Below are 10,784 nucleotides of genomic sequence, written 5' to 3' on the forward strand. Positions count from 1 at the left end.
GAGTTAAGTCTGTTCATGCCTAGTCAAGTCAAGTCTGTTCATGTCAAGTCAAGTCTGTTCATGTCAAGTCAAGTCAGGGATTATTATTTCTAGTCTTCGTCTGTTTGGATTATGTTTGGATCACTGTAAATAAACTGCACTTGGGTTCTCACTTCAACACTCGCCTTCAGTGGATAATTCGTTACAATATGCTGTACATTTGAGTTTATATGAAGCCAATGAATACAATCAAAATATATGATTTCTATTTATTGTCTTTGTATTATTTTGTATTATTCGGGTCTTTCTCATCATATTAAATTCAGACTGCAAACTCACAATTAAAATATATATAGAACAAAATATAAGGTCATACTGATGCCAAAACACTAATACACACAACTATGTTTGACAAAAGACACTCACTAAAATGCCATTTATATACTTATATACGAAAAAATCTTGTTAGGCATATTTAAAACATGAATCATTTGATGGCATATTAAAAGACTCTAAGCATCACAGTGCAGCCCTCAAATATCAATTAACTTTAATTTTTAAATCTTTATACTTTGCTAATGTCCTTCAAACCACTAGGTTTTCCCATTTGCCAGCACAAAGTTTTTGTAAGGAACTGAAAGTCATTTAAAATATAATAAAATTTAGTATGATCACATATTCTTTTTTGTATTTTAATATGTACAGGTCAGAATAAGTATATTGTTTCATTTTTACGTAAACATATCTGTTACGCTGAATGACCGTGGTTTGTTACTCTGAATAACGATTTGCCAAAAAGAGATAATATTGCCATTGTTCCCATAACTGAAATGTTTTTAGCATAAATCTGTGTCATTAAATTAATTTTAATAATATTCCTGAGTAAATGACCGCAGAAGTCTGAATGACCGTGGTTTGTTACTCTGAATAACGATTTGCCAAAAAGAGAGATAATATTGCCATTGTTCCCATAACTGAAATGTTTTTAGCATAAATCTGTGTCATTAAATTAATTTTAATAATATTCCTGAGTAAATGACCGCAGAAGCAAATGTTGAAATATAATAAGCATTTTACTGATGCTCCCCTGCTATGCTTGCTTAGCTTGTCACTTCGTTTCTAACTTGCTCGGCCTCAAAATTGCTGCTGACAGCCATATTTATTAATACTTTCTGTTTGCCAACATAAATTACATTATCAGGATGAACATTTGGGGTGGAGAATCCCCTCAGTGATCTCTCTTGAACTTGTGACATACTGTGGTGAGGGGGGACTCTCTGCCCAGAAATATTGGCAAGCTATTATTCCAACAATTGCAATCCTCAATATCCTTCTCTTTTCCTGGCTAAATTCACATTCACACCAAGCACGACAACGATAAAGATAAAGATAAAAAAAAATAATAATTAAAAATTCTATAAAAGAATAGCAGATTCCACAGCACAACTAACGATAAATGCACAGAGAAAAAATATTGTTGGATTTTTTTATTCCAGCTGATGAATGATAAAAGCATTGACAGCCAATCAGAATCCATTCAACTTTAAAGAGCTCCAGCATTTAAAGTGGTAGACAACAAACCTGCAGCACATGCTTAGAATGAACAGTGCTATTGTTCATCGCTGTGGAGGCTAACATAGTTACTGTTATAGTTATTTTATAGTTATTGTTCTTGGTGTGAACAGGCTTTAAGAGTGCCACCTAAGCTACTGGGTCCACACTTACTTTATTAGTTTTTTGGTTTTTTTACAGTGCCTAGCGTCTCCCTCTGTTCATGGGTGTCTATAATTAATCAATAACACAAATTTAACAATGTCAAAATGCATTCAAATATTAATATTTATTAAATTTAACACATATTTGTCAATGCTAAACATTCATTTATCTGTAATATCAATAAGATGCTAAAATTGTTATTTATACAGTGATACTGTCATTCAGTGTAATGGATGACACTGTGGTGTAACAGAGAATTTGCATTACACTGCATGACAAAACCATTACCCTGAATGACGAAACTTCTACTTCAGCTAATATTGCAGGCAACCAAATGGCCACCTATTTCAAACAGTGAGCTTGACCAGTAAAGATAATCGCAATTATTCACATCTACTTCTTTTTCAAAAAATCTAACAATAAAAGTGTTTTTTGGCATTTCACTGAATGAAATGTGTTTTTGTAACCTACGTTACCGCACCATGAAAAGATGAAATTATCAAGTATTTAAGAGCAATAAACTCACTTTTCTGCAGCACCACACGGTCTTTCAGGAGCCATTTGATGATGTCACAGACCCCCGAATGACTATCAGTTTTTTTATATGATTTCAGAATAACTTTAAGAGCAATAAACTCACTTTTCTGCAGCACCACACGGTCTTTCAGGAGCCATTTGATGATGTCACACACTGTCGAATGACTATCAGTTTTTTATTTGATTTCAGAATAACTTCTTATTCCTGTTACACTAAATGATCTCTGATAAACTGCATTTTCGGGACAAAAGTCCCCTGTATATTTAAATACTTTAAAAAAGCAATAAGACATAGTTCTTTTAATATAACACAGCCAACACTTACTTGAAAACTACCACTTACTTGGTAAAATCAAAGTCCGGACTATTACACTGAATGACAATTTTACACTTTGGAACAATATTTCCCCCATATTTTGACATTTTATTGTCTCAAAATATCAAAAATATGAAAGTAGACAATTTACTTGCATTTAAGATGTTTTTTATGTTTTTAAAATGACATTTGTAAATGTAATTTGATGCGGACACCAAAATGGTGCCATCTCGTCTTTGACCCATATACATTTTATGAGCGCTTTTTATTTATAAAATGCTTAAGCCAGTCTAATGCAGGTCTCTGAAATGCACGTGCCAGATGTTTTCTGATGCTACATTAATGGATATTTAGAGTAATGTAACAGGTGTCTTGACTGTGCTTTGCTGATGTAGTTGTAATGCGTTTGCATTGTACTAATGCTGTTCTAACACTGGGCTGTCTCTCTCTCTAGTCTGCAGAATCTGTGTTCTCTCATCCTGTGTCTCTCTCTCTGCTGTGCAGGGGGCCCTGTGTGAGTGCGATTACACTGAGCTTCTGTGTGTGTACGTGTGTGTCTGTGTGTGTGAGGATTTAAGTAAGAGAGTGTGTGTGTGTTTGTCTGCTTTAACACAGTATCTCTTCCCTTGCAGTGTAAAGCGTTGTGTGAGTGTATGTGCTTTTGTGTGTGTATTTGCTGTGATTCGGCAGGATTTGGGGTGTATTATGTTTAATTGGTGTGTGTGTGTGTATGTGCTTTAATCCTGTGCCTCTCCTGCTGCAGTATTGCAGTAAATGTATTTAAATGTTTTGACTTTTATATATGTAGATGTATGTACATGTTTGTGTGAGTAATCCTCTCTCTCCCTCTCTCTCTGTATGTGTGTAGTGTAGAGATTTTTTCAGAGTGGGCAGAGGAATCTATGAGGATCTGTGTCGCCGACTGCCACTCTACCCGTCTGACTTCACTGATGGTGTGTCAAGCATAAACTTGCAAATGTTTTTAACATAAAGGATCACATTTTGCAGATGTTCTGGAAATTGTTGTTTTTTGTGTGTTTTCAAAAAGGGCATATGGTCCTCCAATGGTCTTATTAACGTCCTTAGTTATATTTAAAGATGTGACAGTAGTTTAGATGATTTCATAAGAGCTTGTCTAGTAACAAGCAGGACCAGGAACAAACAGAAATTACAAAATGCTATATTTCTGGGTTTTATGTCACTTTATATTCCTCACAGAGATATACTGTACAGTACAGCCACGCATTCTGAGGAAATAATCAGATATGCTCTTCTGAACTCTCCTCTCTCTTTCTCTTATTGCATTAAAAAGTCTGATTCATTTTGGTGAAACAGTTCATTTAGATATAAGCCGTTAAAAAAACACTGATTAATTAGATTTTTCTGTTTTGCAGTGAAATATTCCAGTTATATATTCTGTATATATACAGTATATACATTCCATTTATACCTGTATATAAATGATACATTTCTAGTTATAATTGTAATTTCTTTACACTTACATTCAAAAGTTTGGAGTCAGTATTTTTTAAGGATATTAGTACTTTTACTTTACAAGGATACATTATAGGAAAGTAATGACAGTGAAGACATCTATGTTACAGTGCATATTTCAAATTTTTTTTTTATTCTGTTCTCCACTTTATCAAAAAAATCTTGAAACCCCCCCCCACTGTTTCCACAAAAATATTAAGTAGCACAACTGTTTTCAACATAGATAATAAATATAAATGTTTCTTGAGCACTAAATCAACATTTTATTCAATGATTTCTGAAGGATCATGTGACACTGAAGACTGGAGCAATGACTGTTAATAAATACATTGTAAAATTAAAACAGAAAACAGTTATTTTTAATTGTAATAATGTTTCACAATAGTACTGTTTTTATTGTATTTTTATCAAATAAATCCAGTCTTGGTGAGCATTAGAGACTTATTTTTTCTATAAATGTGTGTGTTTCAGGATTAGTGGGTAATAACAAAGCCCTGGTCAAGTTCATGACGACGTCCATCTTCCTCTACATCGCTGTGCTGCTTCCCGCCATTGCTTTTGGCTCACTCAACGACGAGAGCACTCGGGGCGAGATTGGTGATCACTCGCACACAGACACACACATATGCTCTTCACACACCACGTCTCCACACACACACAGGCTGAGTTGTTTTCTCTCTTGATTAGACGTTCAGAAGACGATCATCGGGCAGAGTATAGGTGGAATCATCTACTCATTGTGTGCTGGCTCTCCTCTCGTCATTCCACTGACCACAGCGCCCATCGCTATTTTCATCAGCGGTATGTACATACATGCCTCCATGTGCAACAATAGATGCACGTTCACATACACACATACCTTGGCTCTCGTTTGCGGTCTGGTCCTAAACCGTGCTTCGTTTTTGCGGTGTGTTTAGATGAGCACTCATTGTTTGTTGAATACTTTGACGTTGAGTGTTTAGAGAGCTCTGCTAACCACAGGATGAGGTGGAACAAGACTCTTAATCTCACAAACAGCAGGATGGGAGTCCGATATGGCCGCCATTTGTTTGGGCGAAGTTTGATGTTTGCCCTGGCTGAGAGGAGATTTCCTCCTAAAGCTCATTCCTGCGGCTGCAGTCGCACACTGTTACCAGCGGGAGGGTTGCCCTGAAAAATGGTTTTGCTGTAGTAAAACGAAATTCTGTTTGGGTAAAAATGCACAGATGAGGACAGAACCGCCACATCCATCTATAATAATGATCTTTCCCAATCAAAGAACTTGTCTTGTGGTTTCTCATGAGAATAACAGCAGGAATTCTTTAAATGTTTGGGAGCAGTTCTTTAAACATCAATCGGTGGACATTTACTGTGCGTTATAATCCCCTGTCATTATAAGATTTGAGTTGATTGTGTTTCTGTTCATGTGGAGGAGTCCTAATGAGATTTCCTCCTAAAGCTCATTCCTGCGGCTGCAGTCGCACACTGTTACCAGCGGGAGGGTTGCCCTGAAAAATGGTTTCGCTGTAGTAAAATGAAATTCTGATTGGATAAAAATGCACAGAGGAGGACAAAACCGCCACATCCATCTATAATAATGATCCTTCCCAATCAAAGATCTTGTCTTGTGGTTTCTCATGGGAATAACAGCAGGAATTCTTTAAATGTTTGGGAGCAGTTCTTTAAACATCAAACGATGGACATTTACTGTGTGTTATAATTTACTGTGTCATTATGAGATTTGAGTTGATTGTGTTTTTGTTCGCTCCTAATGATCTGGATGTTGTGTTGTTGCTTCTGTGGGTTTGTCTCTGTGTGGCTGCAGTGATTAGGGGGATCTGTGATGATTATGAGCTGGACTTTGCAGCATTTTATGCATGTATCGGCCTATGGAACAGCCTCTTCCTCATCATGGGAGGAGTCTTCAACCTTAGCCTGCTTGTTAAGCTTTTCAAGAGGTCAGACACACACACACACACACACACACACACATACACACACACACACACACACACACACACACACCTACAAATATAGATAATTGTGCAGATGCCACTGCTTGAATACTGATATGTTTTTGTTGTTCTTGTTTTTGACCCACAGGTCGATAGAAGAGGTGATAGCTTTGTTCATTTCCATTGCTTTTGTAGCAGATGCAGTTAAGGGCACCGTCAAGAGTGAGTGCTACATACACACATACTGTATACACAGCCAAACCCTTTAAATAATCTGGATTTCTGTGTGAATGATTTTTAGATTACAGTCTGATCTTAACAAGAAATACTGGGGAGACTGGGGCTAGTTGTTATGCTGTAAAATCAAGATTTTCATTGTTACTGCCCAGGAAAAACGATACAGCTCATTTAACACATGAGGCTGTTTAGTGATAATAGAAAGATGCTGTCACACTTCTCCAATCATTTTTTACAATCGGCTGTAAGCTTGCATTCAGACCTGCCTTCATCAGATCCAGAATTGATGCATAGAACCATCAACTATTTTCATATATTTTAAATGTAATTTATTCCTGTGATGGCAAAGCTGAATTTTCAGCAGTCATTACCTGCTTTGTTGTCTAGCGACTTTTCAGACCCCCCTAGTGACTTTTTCCACAAAAAAAAAAGCGCCTAGCAACACATCTAGCAACTTCTTGGACAAACCTTATTTAGTTTCTGAGACTCACCAGTACTGACACACGAGCGCGAGGTCTTGCTTTCCCAGCGTGCACACACCTCTCTCTCTCTGCGTCTGCTCTGTTCAGCGAGTGGCTGAGAAGAGCAGGGCTTTCAGTTAAAATAGATATACTGTTGCGTCTCTAATTTTATATGCATATAGCCAAAATCAGAGCACAGGCAATGTCTTTGTCTTGTCTTATCTTATGTGTATTTGATTTCATCAGATGACATCTCAATTATAAAATCGGGATTTTTGTGCAGATTAACATCTTGGAAGGGAGAGCTGGTTATGTAGTCTTAATGGGCCGTGTTTCAGTCACTATTTCATATTCATCCCGCTGTCTGACAACAGAAACTCTAAAATATATAAATGAATGGTTTTATTGAGAATTTGGCTGCATTAAAATACAGTATGTGAGCACAGAGATGCAAACAAATGTAAAAGGAAATACGACGCAATGATGTCGTGAATATGCTAATTAGAGTATGACGTCATCTAGCGACTTTTTGCAACTTTTCAAGCTGCCTTTAGCTACTTTCCTTTGAAAGAAATTGACAACACTGGCAATTACTCCAGGCTTCAGTGTCACATGATCCTTCAGAAATCATTCTAATTTGCTGATTCGAAGAAATATTTTTCTTATCATTATCACTGTTGAAAACAGTTATGCCACTTAATATTTTGGTGGGCACCATGATACATTTATGTCAGGATACTTTGATGAATAGAAAGTTTAAAAGAAGAACATTTATTTGAAATTAAAGTCTTTTGTAATATTGTACATTTCTTTACTGATAATATTGATCAATTTAATGTGTGCTTGCTGAATAAAAGTATAGATTTCTGTCAATTTTGTTTTATGTGTTAAAGCCAATTATTGGCTTTTTAGTAAAATTTTAAATTAAAAAGATAAGAAAATATTGTAATAAAAAAATGGTATAAAATAAAAATGTGAAATATATGTGATAAAATGTCTCAATATAAAAGTGACAATTTGTCCTGCCCTGATATTTAAAAAAACAGTAGCCTTTTTCTGAAAACACATTTCAACCTTTTAGCTAAAATCTACTTTCATGATATAGTCAACCATTTTGAGAAAAATACTGGTAAATTCATTCTGGCAATTTACTGGTATGAGAAGTTGTAACATTCCCAGTAAATTACCGGTAATGTTCTCTGTGTGAACCCAGAACAAGATTACCAGTATGAGCATGTACGAGTTCACAACGCGCTGACATAAGATTTTTACTCTAGGCCAATCATAACATTTTGACGCAGATGACGCATTTACTCCACGCTGTTTACGGAAGTCAAAGAAATGTCTAAAGTCGTCTAATATGATGTCTCTAGGCCAAAAGCAGCTGCATGTCACAGAATTGTACACGTACACACAGAATTTACCGGTATTTTTAAAGTGATGTGTGAATGGTGCTTTACTGGTAAAAAGACGGAACATCATTGTCTGTGTGAACAGTGCATTTTTGTATTTACCGGTAAAGTCGTTCTGATAATTTTACGGCAATTTACTGGTATTACTGTGTCAAAGGGGCTAATGTTTCAAATATTTAACACCTTACAGTTGCTGAAAAATATTTTTAGGTGACAGCTTCCCCATGTGACTGGCCTTATTTAGAACCACACACACAAGCCATTTTGCAGTGCCGTGTCTTTATTGAACAAATGTGTTAAACAATCAAGATAACCTCTACAATAATGACCTCTTGAAAAGAAGGTAATTGGACTCAGCTGTGGGTTTGACCTGCCATCCTGAATGGAAAGCAGCATGTTAGTTGTTCCTCAGCAAACAATTGTGCTCAAGAGCAATCTAGTCTGATCAAAAGGGACTTCAGGAAACCTCAAAAAAAAGAACTCATAAAACTCAATGTTTGCAAAGGATTTCGGAAGATTTATGCCTAGAGTCAGGCAGATTAGCACCATCAGTTCAGCACCATTGCTGTGTTTCCTAGAAGACGAAGCCAGTCTGATGTGTACTGAAACAGCTTCAATAAATAGAAAACAAGCGTCACTTGCCTGTAAAATAAAACAACCCTTCCCTAAAAACTGCTGTGCTACAAATACTTTACCAGTTGCAAGGAGAAACCATTGCATCTCTAAAGAAGTGACACTGAACCAGAGATGTAGCTAATAAATAAATATATACTGTACAAATGATTAATTACTAACCTATTTAATCAGTAATGCACCACAAAATTAAAGTAACATAATGTGATTACTTTTGAATTATTTTTGAATTGCTTTTTAAATTGCCACATATGCAATAAGGTCACATATTCCAATAGACACATAAAGAAAAATAACTCTTCTGTTAAAAACTTACCTGTCTTATCAGAAAAATGGTAATAATGGAAAAAAAAAATTAAAACTTAAATTAATCATTTTTAAAAATATTGTTTTTTTTAGTAGTGACCAACATAATGCATTTTGATAGTGGTGTCATTTGCACTTGAGAGAGTTGGATTTTTTAATATACTTAAAATAAATGAAAAGAATAAAACTCTCCATACCATTGCCAAAACATCATTGCGGCTGTGAAGGATTGTGGGTGAGTGTAATGATATGGGGCTGTTTTGCTGCCTCAGGGTCTGGAAGGCTTGGAGTCACTGAGGGACCAACGAATTCCTAGTTATATCAGGAGCAGAATGTCAGAGAGTCTGTTTGTGATCTGAAACTCAAAAGAAGTTGGGTCATTCAACATGACAATGATCCAAAACACAGGAGTAAATCGACAACAGAACGCTTCAAACAAAAGAAATTCAGCACTTCACAATGGCCAAATTAGAGTCCTGACCCCACTTCTTTTGAAACGCTCTGCTGTGATGTGAAACAGGCCGTTCAAGAAAGACATCCCAAAAATGTGCATGAACCGAAACAATGTGCATGTGTTATCAGCAAAAAGCAATGGTTGATGTTATTGGCAGTAAACAAGATTCCACAAAAATTCCGTCAATAATTGTGACTGTTTAAACCAATTATTCAATAAAGATGTGGCGCAGGAAAAATGTTACGCTTTAGAAGACATTCATGCTGACGCCTTCAAAACGTACACACAACAAACGTAAAAGATGGTTTTAGACTGTACTTTAAGCAGTCTTACCAGTACAATTGAAAATAATATAAATGATATAACAAATAAATCATAATTAATATTTTGAATTATTACAATTATGAATAAATAAGATGTGATTATTATTAAAAAAATTTGTAGTAAGCATTACATTTGCCAATTATATTAATTGTTGCATTGCCTGAGAGGTGTTTTTTCCATCAATAATCATAATCAACAAGCATTGGTTGATTCTATTGGCTGTAAACAAGATTCTACAAAATTCCAACAATAATCATGATTGTTTAAACCAATTCTTCAATAAAGATGGCACAGAGAAAATGTTACTTTAAAAGTCTATCACTTTCAATTAGGGCTGGGCGATATAGCTAAAAAATATCATGTATCAATGCTATAAGTATCAATGCTATAATGTTTCATATCGTTCGGTATCGATAATTATTGACATTTTTTATGGGTCTATTGACCTTTTTTAAAACAAAGAGCAATAGAAAAAAATTTCAAATTTAACCACTGTATTTTTAAATTAACCCAATTTATTGAGACAAACAACAAATATTTTTTTGTTTTAACAGTTAAACACAATAAAAATTAAACAAATATCTAATTTCTAATGTTTTATATGCAGATTAAATAGGTCTCAAGGAATCTTTTGGCTTGTCTCCCGAGGCCACAGGAGGGCGCAATGAGCAAAATAATGCAGCACATTTAAATTGTCAACGCAAAGAAATAACTGTCTATAAAAAAACGTGCATTACGTCTAAATTAACTCGTAAAAATCTAAAATAATTTTGTAAATTGCATAAACAATTATGAACAAGACAGCATCATGTATTTATGCATTGCTTAATCCAAAGAGCCGAAGTGCCAGTCACACAGACTGCATTTAAAAACATATGAGACGCAGTGAAAAGGAATAAACCTCCACAAATTCGCGATGTGTTTTCGAAGTTTAAGTTTAAACTGTTTTAACTTTGCATGGCTTTCTATACATCTCTTGTG

The 10,784-nt window shown here is 35.3% G+C and overlaps 1 protein-coding gene across 3 annotated transcripts in view; it reads left to right on the forward strand.

Annotated features, from left to right (window-relative positions):
- Positions 1–10,784, forward strand: part of LOC107747581 (sodium bicarbonate transporter-like protein 11) — an 88,673-nt gene that overhangs the window by 67,603 nt on the left and 10,286 nt on the right. For 2 of the 3 annotated variants that reach the window (XM_016562178.1, XM_016562176.1), the window contains exons 10-15: positions 3,003–3,062; positions 3,417–3,501; positions 4,514–4,639; positions 4,730–4,843; positions 5,847–5,979; positions 6,125–6,198. In XM_016562178.1, the coding sequence (XP_016417664.1) occupies positions 3,003–3,062; positions 3,417–3,501; positions 4,514–4,639; positions 4,730–4,843; positions 5,847–5,979; positions 6,125–6,198 (592 nt within the window). The remainder of the gene's footprint in view (positions 1–3,002; positions 3,063–3,416; positions 3,502–4,513; positions 4,640–4,729; positions 4,844–5,846; positions 5,980–6,124; positions 6,199–10,784) is intronic. The other variant, XM_016562177.1, reaches the window with a different exon arrangement.

Source organism: Sinocyclocheilus rhinocerous, unplaced genomic scaffold (genome assembly GCF_001515625.1).
Source record: "Sinocyclocheilus rhinocerous isolate Xijiao unplaced genomic scaffold, SAMN03320098_v1.1 scaffold469, whole genome shotgun sequence".
NCBI lineage: Eukaryota > Metazoa > Chordata > Actinopteri > Cypriniformes > Cyprinidae > Sinocyclocheilus > Sinocyclocheilus rhinocerous.